General features: G+C 43.5%; 1 protein-coding gene across 1 annotated transcript in view; it reads right to left on the bottom strand.

Moving 5' to 3' along the window:
• The window catches only part of LOC135517253 (brefeldin A-inhibited guanine nucleotide-exchange protein 1-like), a 113,474-nt gene that overhangs the window by 61,155 nt on the left and 26,582 nt on the right, over nucleotides 1-25,737 (bottom strand). The window contains 5 exon segments of the mRNA XM_064941381.1: nucleotides 2,710-2,889; nucleotides 3,839-3,858; nucleotides 3,861-3,984; nucleotides 4,194-4,347; nucleotides 8,460-8,490. Of these exon segments, the coding sequence (XP_064797453.1) occupies nucleotides 2,710-2,889; nucleotides 3,839-3,858; nucleotides 3,861-3,984; nucleotides 4,194-4,347; nucleotides 8,460-8,490 (509 nt within the window).

Here is a 25,737-nt window from a genome sequence, read left to right on the forward strand (position 1 = left end):
TGTGTAGTAGGTGTGGAGCATGTGTAGGTGTGAAGCCTGTGTAGTAGGTGTGCAGCATGTGTGGTAGGTGTGGAGCATGTGTAGTAGGTGTGGAGCCTGTGTAGTAGGTGTGGAGCCTGTGTAGTAGGTGTGCAGCATGTGTAGTAGGTGTGCAGCATGTGTAGTAGGTGTGCAGCATGTGTAGTAGGTGTGCAGCATGTGTAGTAGGTATGCAGCATGTGTAGTAGGTGTGCAGCATGTGTAGTAGGTGTGCAGCATGTGTAGTAGGTGTGCAGCATGTGTAGTAGGTGTGCAGCATGTGTAGTAGATGTGCAGCATGTGTAGTAGATGTGCAGCATGTGTAGTAGGTGTGCAGCATGTGTAGTAGGTGTGGAGCATGTGTAGTAGAGGTGCTGCATCTGTCGTAGGGGTGCTGCATCTGTCGTAGGGGTGCAGCATGTGTAGTAGGTGTGCAGCATGTGTCGTAGGGGTGCAGCATGTGTCGTAGGGGTGCAGCATGTGTAGTAGAGGTGCTGCATCTGTCGTAGGGGTGCAGCATGTGTAGTAGAGGTGCTGCATCTGTCGTAGGGGTGCTGCATCTGTCGTAGGGGTGCTGCATCTGTAGTAGGGGTGCAGCATGTGTCGTAGGGGTGCAGCATGTGTCGTAGGGGTGCAGCATGTGTCGTAGGGGTGCAGCATGTGTCGTAGGGGTGCAGCATGTGTAGTAGGGGTGCAGCATGTGTCGTAGGGGTGCTGCATGTGTAGTAGGGGTGCTGCATGTGTTGTAGGGGTGCTGCATGTGTTGTAGGGGTGCTGCATGTGTTGTAGGAGTGCAGCATGTGTAGTAGGGGTGCTTCATGTGTCGTAGGTGTAATGCACAAATCATGTTAAAATAACTGAAAAACTGAGCCACCTGATGATGAACACATGATTCAGAGGAGACACCGGTTAGGAATGGAAAGCAAATACCCATATGAATGATACACCTTCTCTAACACCAGGCTATAGACATTTCCCCTATTCCTATCCAGCCAACATGGGACATTTTTAGGTTATTAACGTAAGAGAATTTGCTCTCAACCACTTTCCTGGCTACAGAAAGGAAATTAGTAGAGGTTGTGCTGGCATTGACAAACCCAGCCAGATGTTTTTAGTATGCAGCTCACAGACCAACTCCAGGTGGGAGAGAGACTCCTCATATCAAACATGGCAGAGTCATGTAGCACCATTATCTCTGTGGCAGCTAGACACACACACGCACACGCGCACGCGCACGCGCACACGCACACACACACACAGAGAGAGAGATGGAGGTGCCTCTCCATTTGTTTACCTGAAAGGCTGCTCTCAAACTGTTTTGCTCTAAAAGCCATTGTGTCAACACTACTGCTCTCTCTACTATAATGATGACATTACATTTACATTCAATTCTATCAACTCTCAAATTCAATGATACGGCGCTCTATTTAAAAGGGATGAATGAAACTATCAACATCGAATTACTAGGATGGTAAAAACCCTAGACAAACGCAGTGAGATGCAGAAACAGGGGAGAGGTAGAGCACATGAAGCTGATTACAGAAGTGTCACCTCAGATTCTGCCAGCTATATTAACCCACTGAGCCCTGCAATGAAAACACCACACAATACGCTCCATATCACTTCTGAGGATGGGACGTGTGTGTCTCTATTTCTTAATCAAGAGGGTTAAGCCCAAACACACACAATGCAAACAGAAAACCAGTTGAAAGGCTCTGTTGCCTGGTATGAGCACACTCACACACACTCACACTCACACACACTCACACACAACTACACAGGCGAGTGAATACAAACTAAAATGGAAATCGGTGCTGAAGAAAAGATAAGGATTTGCAGGCAACAGAACTGAAGACACAGCAAGCACAGCGCAACCACAACGCACATCGGCCCCATAGCCGGAACAGAGCAGGAGAAAGAGATAGATAGATGGATGGATAGATGGACGGACGGAAGGAGCCGAATGAGCACAGTTCAGAGTTCAGATCATGCAGGTCAAGGCAGTCCTGTTGGCTTTACCTGGCGGTCACGTTTTCTGGAAGCCAGAGACCAAGATATCTTGTGATTTGTAAGCTATGTGTCCGTAGGGGGGAGAAGTGTCAATCGGAAAATAAAAAGATATTAGAGCAAGCTTCACACCTTACTTGAACCTCTGGTCAGAAAGTGGATGTATGTTATACTGTCATCAGCATGATGGAAGTTAGAAAAAGTCAGTCAGGTTATATCAACTTAAATTGGTTATGTAGCTGTCAAGCTAGCCATGTTTAGCCTAGCTGTAGCCTGACACATAAACCCTTACGCCACCTTATTCATCTTCTATGTCATGATTATGACCGCGTAACCCATGCTTTAGGACGGAATTATTTATATATTTTTCTCTCTGCATTGTTGGGAAGGGCCCGTAAGTAAGCATTTCACTGTTAGTGTTTACCAAGCATGTGACAAAACATATTTTGATTTGAAGTGCTCAAATAAAGAGTTACCCTCTATTTCCCTCTGTGTGTGTCTGTCTCTTCCCTTTCCCCTCAGTACAGTATCTCTATCAGTCTGTAGCCCTGTTTCAATATCCACACTAACACACCACTTCAAATGAAGCCATCTATTTGACATCATGCATTCTAAGTGTCATTCTAAGTGCTTTTGTTAGTGTGGACACTGGGACCTTAGCATGCGTCTCAGAGCGGGACTTACTGCCTGGTTTTCCATGCGGGCGAAGATGACGTTGAGCATCTGAGTGAGTGTGGCCTTGGCTGTGGTCTGGTTGATGAGGTTCTTGCTGGCTAGGTAGATGTTGTAGCAGGTCCTGACTGCCTGCAGCACCGTGCCCTCGTGAATCTCTATGTGCTGGGAGGTCACTGCCGTCAACAGGGCCTGGTGGGGGGTGGGGGGCGGGAGAGAGGGAAAGAGGGAGAGAAGGGGAGAGGGAGAAAGATTCATTCATTCATAGTTTATCAAGGTCTTTCATGGCTACTCATAGCATAAATGATTTGTGTGAATAGATAGAATAGATTAAACAGAGCTACAGTCCTCTGCATCTCACATCTCTGACCCCCCTCCTCCCAGCAGGAACAACACAAACACAGCTATACTGGGCCGAGCTGAGCTGAGCCAAGCTGCGCCGAGCTGAGCCAAACTGAGCTGACAGCAGATTAAGGATAGAGGCTGAGATTTGGGCTGGTGTTTCACAGCAAGGAGTACTGTACTAGGAAAGAACACTGCTCCTGCAAGACATCAGGCCCTCTGACTCACAGCACTTACTGTCAGTCATCACTTCTTAGCAGTCTTAAAATGACCCTTCTCACAGCAGGAAAGTCATTTTGCAGCAACAGGAAATGTGAATTATTATATAGACCAAAATTAATGGACATTTGATACATTTTCTGCTAAGGCAAATCAATTCTGAAACTTTAAATTGGAAATTACAAACTTTAGAATACTTGTTAAACCTTGAATACACTACAATTTTAATTTCCTGCTACGCAGGAAATTCTCTGTGACAACATAGTGATCAAATTAAGATAGTAGATCTGTATACCTCCCTCAACCACTGCTAAGTGCACTTCTCGTCATCCATCACTACTTAGTGCATTAACCTCAGTGTACTTCTCTCATCCACTGCTTAGTGCACTTCCCTTAACCACTACCCTTCTGTCTACAGGTGAACGCAACACACAGAGACTCATTATACAGATATAGAACACTATTCGTGATTCCAAATAATCCCTATGCGGGAAAAGCACAGAAACCAACAATAGCAGGACACAGTATCCAAAACACAGCCAGTTCCCAGCAGAGAGACCATAGAACTGTAGTAGCCGACCTTAATGATCTGTAGCTGCACCCCTCATCTGTCTGTGGTCCCTGGAAGCAGCCGCAGATGGTCTCGATGATCCTGTCGATGAGCTTCTTGCCCGGGGCCGCGCTGTCTGGACCGCTGCCTGTCAGGTGGCCGTACGCTATCAGCTTCTACAAGACACACCCAAAACACACAGAGGAAGACAGTCAGAAAAACACAACTCCTGAATCCTATTCAGAAAGACCCCATATACACATGAACTGTACTGTGTATGAACGAAGCAATAAAGACATATCATTAATGGAGGAGAACCGCCAATTAATAGAATCCTGTAGCATAGACAAACAGGGGTCACGTCCTGACCTCCTCTGCCACTGACCTGTAAACAGTCTAGTGATGTGATGACGATGCGGGGACATTTGGACTGACATGCCAACTCAAACGGCAGGAAGTACTTGTCGGCCTCGACGAAGCTGGTCTTTGATTTGATTGGCGGAAGAGTGCTAGAATCTGATTTGCTGTCTGGAGGAGGACTGGAGAGAAGAGACCAAGGGAAAAGCAAACCAAGATCATACAACCTAGTCTGTCCTCTACTCAAAGCATGATAAAAATATAACCTAGATTTAAACCAACATTTATTCCAGCCTGCACAGACTACTAACAGGGTACTGTTTACATATTTATACATGTGCTGTATGCAGCTCAATTTAATACACTGGAAGCAGCTAACTTTTACAAAGAAACAACTGCAAAGTATGAGAGATCCATGGTGTCATACACCTGATAATAATGGTCTCAGCTCCGACTCTGTTGACTGTCTTTTGCTGTCAAAAGCCTTTGTGGACAAAATTGCATCCTTGTGACTGTTGCTAAGGAATAAAACCAAAGAAAAAGACATATTTGTAAGTGTTGTCTGTCTTTATGGATCCCACATCTAAACCAGGGGTCCTTGGTTGTGGGCTAAAACATTACACATCTAAACCAGGGATCCTTGGTTGTGGGCTAAAACATTACACATCTAAACCAGGGGTCCTTGGTTGTGGGCTAAAACATTACACATCTAAACAAGGGATCCTTGGCTGTGGGCTAAAACATTACACATCTAAACAAGGGATCCTTGGCTGTGGGCTAAAATATTACACATCTAAACCAGGGGTCCTTGGCTGTGGGCTAAAATATTACACATCTAAACCAGGGGTCCTTGGCTGTGGGCTAAAATATTACACATCTAAACCAGGGATCCTTGGCTGTGGGCTAAAATATTACACATCTAAACCAGGGGTCCTTGGTTGTGGGCTAAAACATTACACATCTAAACCAGGGATCCTTGGCTGTGGTCTAAAATATTATACATCTAATCCAGGGGTCCTTGGCTGTGGTCTAAAATATTACACATCTAAACCAGGGGTCCTTGGTTGTGGGCTAAAACATTACACATCTAAACCAGGGATCCTTGGCTGTGGGCTAAAATATTACACATCTAAACCAGGGGTCCTTGGTTGTGGGCTAAAACATTACACATCTAAACCAGGGATCCTTGGCTGTGGTCTAAAATATTATACATCTAATCCAGGGGTCCTTGGCTGTGGTCTAAAATATTACACATCTAATCCAGGGGTCCTTGGCTGTGGTCTAAAATATTACACATCTAATCCAGGGGTCCTTGGCTGTGGTCTAAAATATTACACATCTAATCCAGGGGTCCTTGGCTGTGGTCTAAAATATTACACATCTAATCCAGGGGTCCTTGGCTGTGGTCTAAAATATTATACATCTAATCCAGGGGTCCTTGGCTGTGGTCTAAAATATTATACATCTAAACCAGGGGTCCTTGGCTGTGGTCTAAAATATTACACATCTAATCCAGGGGTCCTTGGCTGTGGTCTAAAATATTATACATCTAATCCAGGGGTCCTTGGCTGTGGTCTAAAATATTATACATCTAAACCAGGGGTCCTTGGCTGTGGTCTAAAATATTATACATCTAAACCAGGGGTCCTTGGCTGTGGTCTAAAATATTATACATCTAAACCAGGGGTCCTTGGCTGATTATTTATTTTTTAAACTAGGCACTGCTGGGCTAATTGTGGGCTAATTGTGCGCCGCCTTATGGGACTCCTGATCACGGCCAGTTGTGATACAGCCCGGGAACGAACCAGGGTCTGTTGTGACGCCTCTTGCATTGAGATGCAGTGCCTTAGACCCCTGCGTCATTCGGGAGGCTGAGGGCTAAAATATTATAGATCTAAACCAGGTGTCCTTGGCTGTGGGCTAAAATATTATTCAGCAGAACAACCACACCCAGACTGCACTGAGCTCTGATCCTAGGATGGAGGACATGAGAGAAGAAGAGAGAGGGGGAGAGAGAGAAGGGAAGGGCTGTGTTTGTCTTGGCAGAGAGAAAGGGATGACTTCAGCTTCTTTAGAGGGATAACCTCGCAGAGTGCAGTGGTACACGAGAGAGAGCAGGAGAGAAAGAGTGAGAGAATGAGTGCGGGAGAGAACGAGAAAGTGAGAGCGAGAGAAAGAGGTGGATAAGGAAGAGAAGAGAAAGCATACAGAATTCTGAAAGACGATATGATAAGCATGATTGAGCATTTTAAATATAACAACCAATAAAGCCTCCAGACATTGTTTTGAATGGTAATGTCCATTCTACTTATGCTAATTCTACGCATGGTGTTGAGTCATGAGTCCCTGAGATCCTCCCTGTTCAGCATGCGTTCTCCCCTCTAATAAGCAACATACAGGATTTACCTGATCATGTTCATAATTTACATAAATGTAGGTTTAGACAGACGAGAGAAAGCTAACATATTTAGCTACCGTTGCTTTTGGGCCTAACATTTTTGACAATTTTTGCGTACAAAAGATCCTTGGGGATTAGTGATGTTAGGAGTGTTTCTTATTACTTTTCTGAAACCTGGAAGGCAGGGCACCTTAGTGAAAGGTTAGGTGTCTGTATATGGACTCCCGAAATCCCTTCTCCTCCCCCACCAAAAATAAGCCCTTTTGGGCAGGTCATCTGTGGGAGGAAGCTTAGATACAGTGTCTGTACGATCCAGTGAATCGGCCCTCCCACCTAGCCCACCTCCCTCTTCCCACCCCCTCAGGCCACCTCCCTCTTCCCACCCCCTCAGGCCACCTCTCCCTACGCACCCCCTCAGCCGAGCTCCTCGAGCCACCCCCCCTCCCTACCCACCCCCTCAGCCCACCTCTCCCTACCCACCCCCTCAGCCCACCTCTCCCTACCCACCCCCTCAGCCTAGCTCCTCGAGCCACCCCCTCAGCCCACCTCTCCCTACCCACCCCCCAGCTTAGCTCCTCTAGCCACCCCCTCAGCCCACCTCTCCCTACCCACCCCCTCAGCCTAGCTCCTCTAGCCACCCCCTCAGTCCACCTCTCCCTACCCACCCCCTCAGCCTAGCTCCTCTAGCCACCCCCTCGGCCTCGCTCCTCTAGCCACCCCCTCAGCCCACCTCTCCCTACCCACCCCCTCAGCCTAGCTCCTCTATCCACCCCCACAGCCTAGCTCCTCTACCTACCCCCTCAGCCTAGCTCCTCTAGCCACCCCCTCAGCCTAGCTCCTCTAGCCACCCCCTCAGCCTAGCTCCTCTAGCCACCCCATCAGCCTAGCTCCTCTAGCCACCCCCTCAGCCTAGCTCCTCTAGCCACCCCCTCAGCTTAGCTCCTCTAGCCACCCCCTCAGCCTAGCTCCTCTAGCCACCCCCTCAGCCTAGCTCCTCTAGCCACCCCCTCAGCCTAGCTCCTCTACCCACACCCTCAGCCCACCTCTCCCTAGCCACCCCCTCAGCCTAGCTCCTCTAGCCACCCCCTCAGCCTAGCTCCTCTAGCCACCCCCTCAGCCTCGCTCCTCTACACACCCCCTCAGCCCACCTCTCCTTACCCACCCCCAGCCTAGCTCCCCTAGCCGACCCCAGGGGTCTCATTTTGGCAGAGCTAGCCTAGCTGGAACATTGTGATCCAGCTCTGATCATCCAGTTCTGCTGTGGGTCTCTCGAGGGGGAGAGATACAGAGATAGGAAGGGAAATGGAGGGAGAGAAAGAGGAGGAGGAAAGGACTGGTACTCATGGTACATTTCATCCCTCAGACCCAGTTACCGGGCAGAAAAGCTCCACAAACACACCCAGGTGAAAGCCAGCTTTTATTTCTTTCCATTTCTCTCTCTCCCGCTCTAACACACACACACACACACACACACACACACACACACACACACACACACACACACACACACACACACACACACACACACACACACACACACACACACACACACACACACACACACACACACACACACACACACACACACACACACACACACACGTTAGAGACGGCCACTCGACAGGGGTCCATGAAAAAAGCCATTAATGACAGGGAGAAGGGCTTTTAGAAGTAGACCAGCTGGAGAGACAAATAAAACACACTGGAGGACACACACACACACACACACACACACACACACACACACACACACACTTTATACTCAAGGGCACGCTAAGGCGAGGTTTGCTTTCAAAACAAGCGTTCAAATGTACAAGAACTGTACAGGCAGAGACATTCAGTAAATCACGTAAATTAACCCGGATGTTTTCCTGAACAGAATTAAAACAAACGTACCTTAATTTTTCAGACTCTTCTTTTATTTCCTCTGAAACAAGAGAGAGAAAGAGGGGGAGGGAGAAACCATTAGCAACATTGAGGTAACAGTCAAAGGGGAGGGTAAATTCTGCTGTATTTTACTAAACTAATGACATCATTGGGAATAGCAGATAGCAGGCACTGACAGCAGTAATGAATAGTGAGGTAGGGAGCCTGCTTATTAATGAATAGTGAGGTAGGGAGCCTGCTTATTAATGAATAGTGATGTAGGGAGCCTGCTTATTAATGAATAGTGAGGTAGGGAGCCTGCTTATTAATGAATAGTGATGTAGGGAGCCTGCTTATTAAAGAATAGTGATGTAGGGAGCCTGTAGGGAGCCCCCTATGTGGCTCAGTCGGTAGAGCATGGCGCTTGCAACGCCAAGCGTCGTGGGTTCGATTCCCACTGGGACCACCCATATGTAAAAGTAGTGGCCCCAGCCGACTTGTAAGTCGCTTTGGACAAAAGCGTCTGCTAAATGGGATATATATATATATAATATTCTTATTAATGGATAGTGAGGTAGGGAGCCTGCTTATTAATGAATAGTGAGGTAGGGAGCCTGCTTATTAATGAATAGTGATGTAGGGAGCCTGCTTATTAATGAATAGTGAGGTAGGGAGCCTGCTTATTAATGAATTGTGATGTAGGGAGCCTGCTTATTAATGAATAGTGAGGTAGGGAGCCTGCTTATTAATGAATAGTGATGTAGGGAGCCTGCTTATTAATGAATAGTGATGTAGGGAGCATGCTTATTAATGAATAGTGATGTAGGGAGCCTTCTTATTAATGGATAGTGAGGTAGGGAGCCTGCTTATTAATGAATAGTGAGGTAGGGAGCCTGCTTATTAATGAATAGTGATGTAGGGAGCATGCTTATTAATGAATAGTGATGTAGGGAGCCTGATTATTAATGAATAGTGAGGTAGGGAGCCTGCTTATTAATGAATAGTGATGTAGGGAGCATGCTTATTAATGAATAGTGATGTAGGGAGCCTGCTTATTAATGAATAGTGAGGTAGGGAGCCTGCTTATTAATGAATTGTGATGTAGGGAGCCTGCTTATTAATGAATAGTGAGGTAGGGAGCCTGCTTATTAATGAATAGTGAGGTAGGGAGCCTGCTTATTAATGAATAGTGATGTAGGGAGCATGCTTATTAATGAATAGTGAGGTAGGGAGCCTGCTTATTAATGAATAGTGATGTAGGGAGCATGCTTATTAATGAATAGTGATGTAGGGAGCCTGATTATTAATGAATAGTGATGTAGGGAGCATGCTTATTAATGAATAGTGATGTAGGGAGCCTGATTATTAATGAATAGTGCATTTAGCTGTTATCTAGCTTCTCTCTCGTCCACGGCTCCTTGTAAATGTCTGGCGAGTCACAGTGAAGTGTTGATTAATTCTGTTCGTGGGACACACCAGGATGTGGATTAGAACCTCTTAAGACGGCAGGTAGCCTAGCAGTTCAGAGCGTTGGGATACACACACTTGCGTGTGCATGCAAACAAACTCATTAAGAAGTTGGCCTGCAATGAGTATGTGAGTGTGTTTTACAATACACCCTCTTGTGTTTTGGTGTTGGGTAGACATTCTACACTCCAACACACCCAGTCATTGTGACAGTTCTAGACATGCCCTCACCGAGAGTCTGGGTTTTCACAATTCACTCTGCTATGCACTGGGTGAATGTGGATTTTAGCTCTCTCAACACTGACTCAGGGGGAGTCTAGGAAGTGCTTAAAACATACAGTATAGCAACACTCATCAGAGCCCTCCAAAGAATACTGCCCTCTTATTATTAACAAAGGCCACTAAAATAGTGACAGCTCAATTATTGATATTGCTTACGAGGCTAATTTTCTATTCAAAATCTACTTGAGGGTCAAGCTTGTGTGCTACAGTACATGCCATTTAATCAGGTGTGGTTTCAGGGCCACTTTACAGTCTAGTACGAGCAGAATAACAGAAGCCGATAACAAGGGCTTTTTAATCACATGCAGTCATTAAATCATTATTCACAGTTATTAAATCATTATTTATATTTCCTTTTAAAATCAACTCTTCTACCCTATTTACATACCGGAAAGTATTCAGATCCCTTGATTTTCTCTAACTATTGTTATGTTACAGCCATATTCTAAAATGTATTAAATAAACACTGTTTCCTCAGCAATCTACACACCATATCCCATCATGACAAAGTGAAAACAGATTTCTAAAAATATTTCCCAAAAAATTAAAATAATAAAATACTTCAAGTATTCAGACCCTTTGCTATGAGACTCAAAAATTGAGAGCAGGTGCATCCTGTTTCCATTGATTATCCTTCAGATGTCTCTACAACTTGAATGGAGTCCACCCGTGATTCAATTGATTGGACATGATTTGGAAAGACACACAGCGGTCTATATAAGATCACACAGTTGACAGTGCATGTCAGAGCAAAAACCAAGCCATGAGGTTAAAGGAATTGTCCGTAGAGCTCAGAGACAGGATTGTGTTGAGGCACAGATCTGAGGAAGGGTACCAAAAAATGTCTGCAGCATTGAAGGTCCCCAAGAACACAGTGGCCTCCATTCTTAAATGGAAGAAGTTTAGAACCCCCAAGACTCTTCCTAGAGCTGGCTGCCCGGCCAAACTGAGAAACCAGGGGAGAAGGGCCTTGGTCAGGGAGGTGACCAAGCACCCAATGGTCACTCTGACAGAACTCCAGAGTGTGGAGATGGGAGAACCTTCCAGAAGGACAACCATCTCCACAGCACTCCACCAATCAGGTCTTTATGGTAGAGTGGCCAGACGGAAGCCCCTCCTCAGTAGAAGGCACATCACAGCCCAATTGGAGTTTGCCAAAAGGCACATAAAGACTCAGACCATGGGAAACAAGATTCTCTGGTCTGATAAAACCAAGATTGAACTCTTTGGCCTGAATGCCAAGTGTCACATCTGGAGGAAACCTTACACCATCACTACGGTGAAGCATGGTGGAGGCAGCATCATGCTGTGGGGCTGTTTATCAGCAGCAGGGACTGGGAGACTTGTCAGGATCGAGCCAAAGATGAACGGAGCAAAGTAAAGAGAGATCCTTGATGAAACCTGCTCTAAAGTGCTCAGGACTTCAGACTGGTGTGATGTTTCACCTTCCAACAGGACAACGACCCTAAGCCCACAGCCAAGACAAGGCAGGAGTGGCTTCGGAACAAGTATCTGAATGTCCTTGACTGGCCCAGCCAGAGCCCGGTATTGAACCCGATCGAACATCTATTGAGAGACCTGAAAATATCTGTGCAGCAATGCTCCCCATCCAACCTGACAGAGCTTGAGAGGATCCCAAATACAGGTGTGCCAAGCTTGTAGCGTCATACCCAAGAAGACTCAAGGCTGTAATCACTACCAAAAGTGTTCAACGAAGTACTGAGTAAAGGGTCTGAATACTTATGTAAATATGATATTTCATTTTTTATTGTAATTTATTTTTGCTAAAATTTCTAAAAACCTGTTTTGTCATTATGGGATATTGTAGGTAGAATAATGAGTAACATTTTCTTTAAATCAATTTTAGAATTAGGCTGTAACATAACGTAGAAAAAGTCAAGGGGTCTGAATACTATCCAAAAGGCACGGTATATGAACAAGCATATAGGCTAGAGCATGGCTCTATGAATCTTCTTTGTGTCCCTGTAGAACAGATCTGAAAACACCAGTCTGTCTGTACAGAGGGCTGCTGCCTTGATCTGCACTGATCTGAAGACATGTCAGGCTACACCAGTCTGTTTGTATAGAGGGCTGCTGCCTTGATCTGCACTGATCTGAAGACATGTCAGGCAACACCCGTCTGTCTGTATAGAGGGCTGGTGCCTTGATCTGCTTCATCGGTCTGCTCTCTGTGTTGTTCTTTCTCTCCCACTTCTATCTGTCTCTATGACTGGCTATTCTGTGTGTGTGTACTCACACATGTGTATGAGCATGTGTGTGTGTCTGCCTGTGTGTTTGTGCCTGTGTGTGTATGTGCACATGTGTGTGTTTTAGTCTACAGGGGCTGTAATGCTCCAGTGAGGCAGTTTTAATCTACGGGGCTGTAAAGCTCCAGTGAGGCAGTTTTAGTCTAGAGGGGCTGTAAAGCTCCAGTGAGGCAGATTTAGTCTACAGGGGCTGTGAACATCCAGTGAGGCAGTTTTAGTCTACAGGGGCTGTAAAGCTCCAGTGAGGCAGTTTTAGTCTAGAGGGGCTGTAAAGCTCCAGTGAGGCAGTTTTAGTCTACAGGGGCTGTAAAGCTCCAGTGAGGCAGTTTTAGTCTACAGGGGCTGTAAAGCTCCAGTGAGGCAGTTTTAGTCTACGGGGCTGTGAACATCCAGTGATGTACAGTACCCGTCAAAAGTTTGGACACACCTACTCATTCAAGGGTTTTTCTTTATTTTTACTCTTTTCTACATTGTAGAAATATGGAATAATGTAGTAACCAAAAAAGTGTTAAACAAATCAAACTAGATTTTATATTTGAGATTCTTCAATGTAGCCACCCTTTGCCTTGATGGCAGCTTTGCACACAAAGCCTTCCCTTTCTCATCTTGGAATATCCAAGGCCTGAGGTCATCTGCCTTTGGCCTAAAAAGCAGGAATCGTGACTTCACCAAAGAAATCAGAAATACAGACAATGTCATCCTTCAAGAAACATAGTATAGAAGAGGAGATGGACCCACTGGTTGCTCTCTAGGTTACAGAGAACTGGTAGTCCCATCCACCAAACTACCAGTTGTGAAACAGGGAAGGGACTCCGGGAGAATTGGTATAGAGTAGACCTAACTCAATCTTTTAAATTAATCAAAAACAGGAACATTTTATATTTGGCTAGAAATTCAAAAGGAAATGATCTCAAACAGAACAAAACTAAAATGTTATCATGTGTGCTACCTATATCCCCCCACTAGAATCCCCATACTTTAATGAAGATCGATTTCTCCTTCCAGGATGGAGAAGCGAACATTTCCAGGCCCACCAACATGTACTAGTCTGTGGCGACCTAAATGCCAGAACTGGACAAGAACCTGACACATTCAGCACACAGGGGGACACACACCTACCTGGAGGTGACAGCATTCCCTCCCCCATATGCCCCCTTAGGCATAACTATGACAACATAACCAACAAAAACGTGTCACAACTCCTGCAACTCTGTCACACGCTGGGTATGTTCATAGTCAATGTTAGGCTTCGAGGGGACTCCTACGGTAGGTACACCTATTGCTCATCTCTTGGCAGTAGTACTGTAGACTACTTTATCACTGATCTCAACCCAGTCTCTCAGAGCGTTCACAGTCAGCCCACTGACACCCCTATTAGAGCACAGCAAAATTCCAGTCTAACTGAACAGAGCAATACTCAATCATGACGCATCAAAGCCAAAGGAACTGAATAATATCAAGAACTGCTATAGATGGAAGGAAAGTAGTGTGGGAACCTACCAAAAAACTATTAGGCAACAACAAAGTCAATCCCTTTTAGACAACTTCCTGAACAAAAGGTTTCACTGTAATAGTGAAGGGGTAAACTTGGCAGTAGAAAACCTAAACAGTATATTTGACCTCTCAGCTTTCCTATCAAATTGAAACATTTCAAACAGACAACCTAAGAAAATTAACAACAATGATAAATATTTTGATGAAGAATGCAAAAACCTAAAAGAAATTGAGAAGCTTATCCAACCATAAATATAGAGACCCAGAAAACCTGAGCTTACATCTTCACTATGGTAAATCACAAAAACAATTAGAGGTTGACCGATTAATCGGCATTGCAGATTAATTAGGGCCGATTTCAAGTTTTCATAACAATCTGTAATCTGCATTTTTGGACGCCGATTAAAGACAATTACATTGCACTCCACGAGGAGACTGCGTGGCAGGCTGACCACCTGTTATGCGAGTGCAGCAAGGAGCCAAGGTCAGTTGCTAGCTAGCACTAAACTTATCTTATAAAACAAAAAAACCAATCAATCAATCTTAACATAGTTACTAGTTAACTACACATGGTTGATGATATTGCCATCTTATCTAGCTTGTCCTGCGTTGCATATAATCAATGCGGTGCCTGTTAATTTATCATCGAATCACAGTCTACATCGCCAAACGGGTGATGATTTAACAAGCGCATTCACGAAAAAAGCACTGTTGCACCAATGTGTACCTAACAATAAACATCAATGCCTTTCTTAAAATCAATACACAAGTATATTTTTGTAAACCTGCATATTTTGTTAATATTGCCTGCTAACATGAATTTCTTTAAATTAGAAAAATTGTGTCACTTCTCTTGCGTTCTGTGCAAGCAGAGTCAGGGTATATGCAGCAGTTCGGGCTGCCTGGCTCGTTACGAACTGTGTGAAGAACATTTCTGTCACAACTTCCGCCGAAGTCAGTCCCTCTCCTTGTTCGGGCGGCGTTCGACGTCACCGGCGTTCTGGCCATCGCCAATCCACTTTTCAGTTTCCATTTGTTTTGTCTTACACACCTGCTTTCAATTCCACAATTACTTGTTCATTATTTAACCCTCTGTTTCCCCATGTTTGTTTGTGAGCAATTGTTTATTGTATTGCGGTCCGTATTTGTGGCCTTGTATTATTACGGCGTGTTATATTATTTGAGTAAAATTGCTTTCATTACATCTGCTGTCCTGCGCCTGACTCATCTCACCAGCTTCACACAGACACATTACAATTTCTTCCTAACAAAGACCGTAATTAATTTGCCAGACTTTCACATAATTATGACATAACATTGAAGGTTGTGCAATGTAACAGCATTATTTAGACTTAGGGATGCCACCCATTAGATAAAATACAGAACGGTTCTGTATTTCACTGAAAGAATAAATGTTTTGTTTTCGAAATGGTAGTTTCCTGATTTGACCATATTAATGACCTAAAGCTCATATTTCTGTGTGTTTATTATATTATAATTAAGTCTATGATTTGATAGCAGTCTGACTGAGCGGTTGTAGGCAGCAGTAGGCTCGTAAGCATTCAATCAAACAGCACTTTCCTGCGTTTGCCAGCAGCTCTTCGCTGTGCTTCAAGCATTGCGCTGTTTATGACTTCATGCCTATCAACTCCCGAGATAAGGCTGGCAATACTACAGTGCCTATAAGAACTTCCAATAGTCAACGGTATATGAGATACAAATGGTATGGAGATAAATAGTCCTATAACTCCTGTAATAACTACAACCTAAAACTTCTTAACTGGGTATATTAAATACTCATGTTAAAAGGAACCAGCTTTCATATGTTCTCATCTTATGAGAAAGGAACTTAAACGTTAGCTTTTTTTACATGGCATATATTGCACTTTTACTTTCTTCTCCAGCACTGTGTTTTTGCATTATTTAAACCAAATTGAAGATGTTTCATTATTTATTTGAGACTAAATTGATTTTATTGATGTACAGTTGAAGTTTACATACACCGTAGCCAAATACATTTAAACTTAGTTGTCACAATTCCTGACATTTAATCCTAGTAAAAATTCCTGTTTTAGGTCAGTTAGGGTCACCACGTTATTTTAAGAATGTGAAATGTCAAAATAATAGTAGAGGGAATGATTTATTTCAGCTTTTATTTCTTTCATCACATTCCCAGTGGGTCAGAAGTTTACATACACTCAATTAGTATTTGGTAGCATTGCATTTAAATTGTTTAACTTGGGTCAAACGTTTTGGGTAGCCTTCCACAAGCTTCCCTTGTGGGTGAATTTTGTCCCATTCCTCCTGACAGAGCTGGTGTAACTGAGTCAGGTTTGTAGGCCTCCTTGCTCGCACACACTTTTTCAGTTCTGCCCACAAATGTTCTATAGGATTGAGGTCAGGGCTTTATGATGGCCACTCCAATACCTTGACTTTGTTGTCCTTAAGCCATTTTGCCACAACTTTGGAAGTATGCTTGGGGTCAGTGTCCATTTGGAAGAACCATTTGCAACCAAGCTTTAACTTCCTGACTGATGTCTTGAGATGTTGCTTCAATATAGTGCACCAGTCCCTCTTGCAGCAAAGCACACCCACAACATGATGCTGCCAGCCCCGTGCTTCACGGTTGGGATGGTGTTCTTCAGGCTTGCAAGCCTCCCCCGTTTTCCTCCAAATATAATGATGGACATAATGGCCAAACAGTACTTTTTTTGTTTCATCAGACCAGAGGACATTTCTCCAAAAAGTACGATCTAAAGTACATGTCCCCATGTGCAGTTGTCCCCATGTGCAGTTGTCCCCATGTGCAGTTGTCCCCATGTGCAGTTGTCCCCATGTGCAGTTGTCCCCATGTGCAGTTGCAAACCGTAGTCTGGCTTTTTATTAGCGGTTGCTTCTTTATTGTCAGTGGCTTCTTCCGTGCTGAGTGGTCTTTTATGTCGATATAGGACTCGTTTTACTGTGGATATAGATACTTTTGTACCCGTTTCCTCCAGCATCTTCACAAGGTCCTTTGCCGTTGTTCTGGGATTGACTTGCACCTTTCGCACCAAAGTACGTTCATCTCTAGGAGACTGAATGCTTCTCCTTCCTGAGCGGTATGATGACTGTGTGGTCCCATGGTGTTAATACTTGTGTACAACTTTTTGTACAGATGAATGTGGTACCTTCAGGCGTTTGGAACCATTTTTGTTCTGGGGTCTTGGCTGATTTCTTTTGATTTTCCCATGATGTCAAGCAAAGAGGCACTGAGTTTGAAGGTATGCCTTGAAATACATCCACAGGTACACCTCCAATTGACTCAAATGATGTCAATTAGCCTATCAGAAGCTTCTAAAGCCATGACATCATCTTCTGGAATTATCCAAGCTGTTTAAAGGCACAGTCAACTTAGTGCATGTAAACTTCTGACCCACTGGAATTGTGATACAGTGAATTATAAGTAAAATAATCTGTCTGTAAACAATTGTTGGAAAAATTAGTTCTGTTGTGCACAAAGTAGATGTCCTAACCAACTTGCCAAAACTATAGTTTGTTAACAAGAAATTTGTGGAGTGGTTGAAAATTGAGTTTTAATGACTCCAACCTAAGTGTTTGTAAACTTCCAACTTCAACTGTATGTTTATTCATTTTCCCTTTTGTACTTGAACTATGTTGCACGTTACAACACTGTATATAGACATAACATGACATTTGAAATGTCTTTATTCTTTTGGAACTTCTGTGCGTGTAATGCTTACTGTTCATTTTGTATTGTTTATTTCACATTGGTTTATTATCTATTTCACTTGCTTTGGCAAAGTAAACATGTTTCCCAAGCCAATGAAGCCCTTAAATTGAAATTGAATTAAGAAGAGAGAGAGAGAGAGAGAGAGAGAGAGAGAGAGAGAGAGAGAGAGAGAGAGAAAGAGAGGCAGAGAGTAAGGAGAGCGAGAGGCAGGAGAGAGAGGCAGAGAGGGGCGGAGAGAGAGAGCGAGAGAGGAGAGCAAGAGAGCAAGAGAGAGAGATAGAGAGGAGAGCGAGAGAAAGAGAGAGAGAGTGAGGGGGGCGAAGGGGTGAAGGAGCGAGAGAGAGTGTGAGGGGGGAGAAGGGGTGAAGGAGAGCGAAAGAGAGTGTGAGGGGGGAGAAGGGTTGAAGGAGAGCGAGAGAGAAAGAGTTCCATAACGTTCTGTTCTAGAGCAGCTGAACTCGTTAACACATTCTTGTGTGGATCAAGACAAGCTGACGTCCATATATCTGACCTCTGCACCTCACTGAATAGGCCATAACCTGCTAGAGCCTGACACATACATATTTCATATGGACAAGCCTACAGATTTGTTCTGCCTCAAAACATATTACCCGCAGCCATCCAATCCCACAAACCTAGATGCATTCTTTCCTTGGCTAGATCCCAAACACGAACAGAGAGCAGGGTAGTATTATTTCAAACCAGTGTTTCTCATTCAAGTGTGCACATTTTGGTTCCAGCCCAGCACTTCCACCCCCAGGAATGGATTGCGCAGTCAACACCCATAGCAACATCAGAACACAGGTGTCTGCTGAAAGACCGTTGTAATATAGCAGTGTTAACTCAGTCCTGGCTGGGAGAGATGTGAAGATCAAACCGAGGTTCTGTGCTACTGTGACTGTTCAGACAACATGTCCACAGCATAGCTTTTTACTGCTTCATAAAGTCTGATTCAAATACAAGAGAGTGTAAGGAGCCATAAGAACGTAGTGATATTAATTCAATAGGTATACTTCGGCGCTGTACTGGCTAATCTCTTAGGCATATATTGAGTTGTTAAAACCAAGGCACACAGAAAGTGTTAGATTGGATTGTTGGGGTATGTTATCTACACTGTGAGCTACATCAGGTAATTAGTTGAATGTGTAGGTAGTGTTTATGAATAATTGTCACCAGTTGTGTTGAGTGCTGAAACCATGGCAACGCTAAGAGTTAACCAGCGTCCTTAGTGAGACAGACAGACAGAGTAATACCCTGGATACCCCAGGAAGATTTTATTGATGTGAAACTGGATCCCCAATTTGGTGTCTATCCCTCCCAAATAACACCATTCAACTGACACACACACACACACACACACACACACACACACACACACACACACACACACACACACACACACACACACACACACACACACACACACACACACACACACACACACACACACACACACACACACACACACACACACACACACACACACACACACACACACTATTAATGTTGGGACAGAGAGACTGAAAAACAGCTTCTATCTCAAGGCCATCAGACTGTTTAACAGCCACCACTAACATTGAGTGGCTGCTGCCAACTCACTGACACTGACTCAACTCCAGCCACTTTAATAATGGGAATTGATGGGAAATGATGTAAATATATCACTAGCCACTTGAAACAATGCAACCTTATATAATGTTACTTACCCTACATTATTCATCTCATATGCATACGTATATACTGTACTCTATATCATCGACTGCATCCTTATGTAATACATGTATCACTAGCCACTTTAACTATGCCACTTTGTTTACATACTCATCTCATATGTATATACTGTACTCGATACCATCTACTGTATCTTGCCTATGCTGCTCTGTACCATCACTCATTCATATATCCTTATCTACATATTCTTTATCCCCTTACACTGTGTATAAGACAGTAGTTTAGGAATTGTTAGTTAGATTACTTGTTGGTTATTACTGCATTGTCGGAACTAGAAGCACAAGCGTTTCGCTACACTCGTATTAACATCTGCTAACCATGTGTATGTGACAAATAAAATTTGATTTGATTTGAATTTAAATCCCATTTTCACCAAGTGAACCATGATAGCACGTTTGTCTCCCAACTGTTAGGAATACAGTCAATGTTATGTGACTAACTTCACCTCTTTGTTGCCCGTCTCTCTGCCCTATAATTTACCATCTCTTCCACAAGTCACCGAGTCCCAACATTCACCCAGCAGCACTATAAACAACACATTAGAAGTCATAATTATCAAATTCATCCTGTACTGTCTGTGTTCTGGTCTGCTGTAGTAGTTCTGCTGAGAGCTGGCCTTGACAGGCCTTGTGTTAAGTGTGTTTGCGTGTTCTGGGTGTTCTGGGTTTGAGTCTAATCAAAGGGCATAAACAATACTGACTAGCATGCTTCCCCACCAGTAGCCTCCCAAGCACACATGACAATGCTGATGCCCATCTGAGTGAGTTGCTTAATGTAATTGAAGAATCCATAGACTCTAACCACTTCTGGGAAAATTGGAGCCCACTAAACAAACCACAACACAAAGAGTTATCTATCCAAAATGGAGAATTATGGATAAACCACTTCTCTAATCTTTTTTGGTTCTATAACAAAGAACAAACAGCAAAAACATATACATGATCAAATACAAATCTAACAATCAACTATTAAAGACTAACAGAACCCACTGGATTCTCCAATTAAATTGAAGAAAAGGCCTATGGTGCTGATGGTATCCTAAATGAAATTATAAAATATACAGACCACAAATTCCAATTGGCTATACTTAAACTCTTTAACATCATCCTCAGCTCTGGCATCTTCCCCAATATTTAGAACCAAGGACTGATCACCCCAATAACTACCATACGTTATGAGTCAACAGCAACCTTGGGACAATCCTCTGCATTATCATTAACAGCAGACTCATACATTTCCTCAGTGAAAACAATGTACTGAGCAAATGTCAAATTGGCTTTTTACCAAATTACCGCATATGACAGACCACGTACTCACCCTGCACACCCTAATTGACAAACAAACAAACCAAAACAAAGACAAAGTCTTATCATGCTTTGCTTATTTCAAAAAAGTGGTTTGACTCAATTTGGCATGAGGGTCTGCTATACAAATTCAAAAGAGACTAGGTCACATTTACATTTTTAAAATCCTGTTATTTCCAGATGGGAATAAAAATATAAACGTTATAAACTTTGCACTAGTGTAAACCAATCCCTTTAGTAAACTTTAAAATGTCAGCCCAGGCCCCAGCCCTGCAGTCATCTCTACTCTTTCCATGCTATCGAAGTATGTGTGAGGTGTTGCTGTGTAGCCGCGTTGTCCCCCGTGTCCTAGAACAGCCATCGTCATATACAGAATGCCAGTGTGAAGGGGCTTGATAACTCTCTGACCCCCCTGGACTCCAGTCTCACTGCCTAGCTGCACTAGAAGGAAGGTGATTGGATGAGAGAGGGCTATAGGAGATTTATTCATACCAAAAACACAGGAACATACACCCACAATGACAAAATCAGACACAGACAGACACACAAAGGCTAATAGAAACACATTCACACACAAGTCATGTACTTCCCATCTGAAAACTGATACTACTCACCTACACAACACCAATGGAGAAACATAACACTTCCTGAAATTCATAAACAACATCCAACCCATCAGTCTCCACTGACACATACTATTCTTTAGGTAATGGTAATGCCCTGGCCAGAGCCCAGCTAACAGCTACTGTGCTACCAGCCAGATCCTCATTCTGCTAAGGATAGTGGATTTGTTTACATTGAATTACGAGTGGGCCAACCAGCAAACCCTCCATTTCTCTCTCTGATAGACCACAACAACACAAACACTGAAACATGGATGAGAAGGTGACAGAAAGGTTGCTCTGCTCAGTAAAGTAACCCTACTTCCCCTGACCTGAAAGTACAACCACTCCATAAACAAACTGTTCCAGACGCTGTTCATACTGTAGCTTCTGTCTTTCTGTTGAAAGAAACGCTGGACCTGAGCCCATGACAGAAGCACCTCAGTACAGACCACTATGATGCAACCCACAGCAATTGGAGTACAGTCAGCACACATCAAGAACACAGAAACGCTCAGCTGTGAGACTAACATGACTGTGCGTACGACAGAGACAGACACACAGACAGCGAGCAAGAAAAATACTTGAAATCAGTTATAGAACCAACTGCCCTTTATGGTTGTGAGGTCTGCGGTCCGCTCACCAACCAAGAATTTACAAAATGGGACAAACACCAAATTGAGACACAGCATGCAGAATTCTGCAAAAATATCCTCTGTGTACAATGTAAAACACCAAATAACGCATTCAGAGAAAGAATTATGCCGATACCCGCTAATTATCATAATCCAGAAAAGAGCCATTAAATTCTACAACCACCTAAAAGGAAGAGATTCCCAAACCTTCCATAACAAAGGCAACACCTACAGAGAGATGAACATAGAGAAAAGTCCCCAAAGCTCCCTGGTCCTGGGGCTCTGTTCACAAACACAGACAGACTCCACAGAGCCCCAGGACAGCAACACAATTAGACCTAACCAAATCATGAGAAAACAAAAAGATAATTACTTGACACATTGGAAAGAATTAACAAAAAAACAGAGCAAACTAGAATGCTATTTGGCCCTAAACAGAGAGTATATAGTGGCACAAAACCTGACCACTATGACTGACCCTCAACAGAGAGTATATAGTGGCACAAAACCTGACCACTATGACTGACCCTAAACAGAGAGTATATAGTGGCACAATACCTGACCACTATGACTGACCCTAAACAGAGAGTATATAGTGGCACAATACCTGACCACTATGACTGACCCTAAACAGAGAGTATATAGTGGCACAATACCTGACCACTATGACTGACCCTAAACAGAGAGTATATAGTGGCACAATACCTGACCACTATGACTGACCCTAAACAGAGAGTATATAGTGGCACAATACCTGACCACTATGACTGACCCTAAACAGAGAGTATATAGTGGCACAATACCTGACCACTATGACTGACCCTAAACAGAGAGTATATAGTGGCACAATACCTGACCACTATGACTGACCCTAAACAGAGAGTATATAGTGGCACAATACCTGACCACTATGACTGACCCTAAACAGAGAGTATATAGTGGCACAATACCTGACCACTATGACTGACCCTAAACAGAGAGTATATAGTGGCACAATACCTGACCACTATGACTGACCCTAAACAGAGAGTATATAGTGGCACAATACCTGACCACTATGACTGACCCTAAACAGAGAGTATATAGTGGCACAATACCTGACCACTATGACTGACCCTAAACAGAGAGTATATAGTGGCACAATTCCTGACCACTATGACTGACCCTAAACAGAGAGTATATAGTGGCACAATACCTGACCACTATGACTGACCTTAAACAGAGAGTATATAGTGGCACAATACCTGACCACTATGACTGACTCTAAACAGAGAGTATATAGTGGCACAATACCTGACCACTATGACTGACCCTAAACAGAGAGTATATAGTGGCAGAATACCTGACCACTATGACTGACCCTAAACAGAGAGTATATAGTGGCACAATACCTGACCACTATGACTGACTCTAAACAGAGAGTATATAGTGGCACAATACCTGACCACTATGACTGACCCTAAACAGAGAGTATATAGTGGCACAATACCTGACCACTATGACTGACTCTAAACAGAGAGTATATAGTGGCACAATACCTGACCACTATGACTGACCCTAAACAGAGAGTATATAGTGGCAGAATACCTGACCACTATGACTGACCCTAAACAGAGAGTATATAGTGGCACAATACCTGACCACTATGACTGACCCTAAACAGAGAGTATATAGTGGCAGAATACCTGACCACTATGACTGACCCTCAACAGAGAGTATATAGTGGCACAATACCTGACCACTATGACTGACCCTAAACAGAGAGTATATAGTGGCACAATACCTGACCACTGTGACTGACCCTAAACAGAGAGTATATAGTGGCACAATACCTGATCACTATGACTGACTCTAAACAGAGAGTATATAGTGGCACAATGCCTGACCACTATGACTGACCTTAAACAGAGAGTATATAGTGGCACAATACATGACCACTGTGACGGACTCAAACTTAAGGAAAGCTTTGACTATGTACAGACTCAGTGAGCATAACCTTGCTATTGAGAAAGGCCGCCGTAGGCAGACCTGGATCTCAAGAGAAGACAGGCTATGTGCACACTGCCCACAAAATGAGGTGGAAACTGAGCTGCACTGAGCTGCCAAATGTATGAACATATTCGAGACACATATTTCCCTCAGATTACACAAAGATTCAAAAACAAACCCAATTTTGATAAACTCCCATATCTACTGGGTGAAATTCCACAGTGTTCAATCACAGCGGCAATATTTGTGACCTGTTGCCACAAGAAAAGGGCAACTAATGAAGAACAAACACCTTTGTTAATACAACCCATATTTATGTTTATTTATTTTCCATTTTGTACTTTTAACTACTTGCACATCGTTACAACACTGTATATAGACATAATATGACATTTAAAATGTCTTTATTCTTTTGGAACTACTGTGAGTGAAATGTTTACTGTAAATTTTGTATTGTTTATTTCACATTGGTTTATTATCTATTTCACTTGCTTTGGCAATGTAAACATGTTTCCCATGCCAATGAAGCCCTTGAATTGAAATGTAATTAAGAAGAGAGAGAGAAAGAAAGAGAGAGGAGAGAGAGAGTGAGAGAGTGAGAGATGTATGCCCAGAGAATCACAACAAGCCTTCCTCAGATGACAGGCTCGTCACTTCACTGAGACTCAGAACTGTGGGATGGCTTCTTGATAATACTGGATTGGATGTTTGATACAACAACTGCCCGACAATAGGGGGCTGGCCAGTGGCCACTGAGACAGACTAAGAAACCAAACCTGCTCCAAACTGAAAGCTGCTCCCTTCTAATGATTACCAAAGACTGCTGATTCACAAGAAACTCAGGCAAAAACAAAGACAAAGTCCTCATCAATCCTCCTTTCGTCAATGGGTATTAAATGCCCTTAGTATTGGGAGGTTTATCTGGGAGCAAGCATACACACACTAGGGATGCACGATATAAAATCGGTGAACATATTGGAATCGGAAGATATAAGATAAAAATGCCAACATCGGTATCGGCCCCATGTCTTGTTTAACGCCGATGTGCAAAACCGACGTCAAAGCTAACATGCATACAGTGGGGCAAAAAAAGTATTTAGTCAGCCACCAATTGTGCAAGTTCTCCCACTTAAAAAGATGAGAGAGGCCTGTAATTTTCATCATAGGTACACTTCACCTATGACAGACAAAATGAGAATGAAAATCCAGAAAATCACTTTGTAGGATTTTTTTATGAATTTATGCAAATTATGGTGGAAAATTAGTATTTGGTCACCTACAAACAAGCAAGATTTCTGGCTCTCACAGACCTGTAACTTCTTCTTTAAGAGGCTCCTCTGTCCTCCACTCGTTACCTGTATTAATGGCAACTGTTTGAACTTGTTATCAGTATAAAAGACACCTGTCCACAACCTCAAACAGTCACACTCCAAACTCCACTATGGCCAAGACCAAAGAGCTGTCAAAGGACACCAGAAACAAAATTGTAGACCTGCACCACTCTGGGAAGACTGAATCTGCAATAGGTAAGCAGCTTGGTTTGAAGAAATCAACTGTGGGAGCAATTATTAGGAAATGGAAGACATACAAGACCACTGATAATCTCCCTCGATCTGGGGCTCCACGCAAGATCTCACCCCGTGGGGTCAAAATGATCACAAGAACGGTGAGAAAAAAATCCCAGAACCACACGGGGGGACCTAGTGAATGACCTGCAGATAGCTGTGACCAAAGTAGCAAAGCCTACCATCAGTAACACACTACGCCGCCAGGGACTCAAATCCTGCAGTGCCAGACATGTCACCCT

This window comes from Oncorhynchus masou, chromosome 28 (assembly GCF_036934945.1).
Source record: "Oncorhynchus masou masou isolate Uvic2021 chromosome 28, UVic_Omas_1.1, whole genome shotgun sequence".
In the NCBI taxonomy this organism is placed as follows: domain Eukaryota; kingdom Metazoa; phylum Chordata; class Actinopteri; order Salmoniformes; family Salmonidae; genus Oncorhynchus; species Oncorhynchus masou.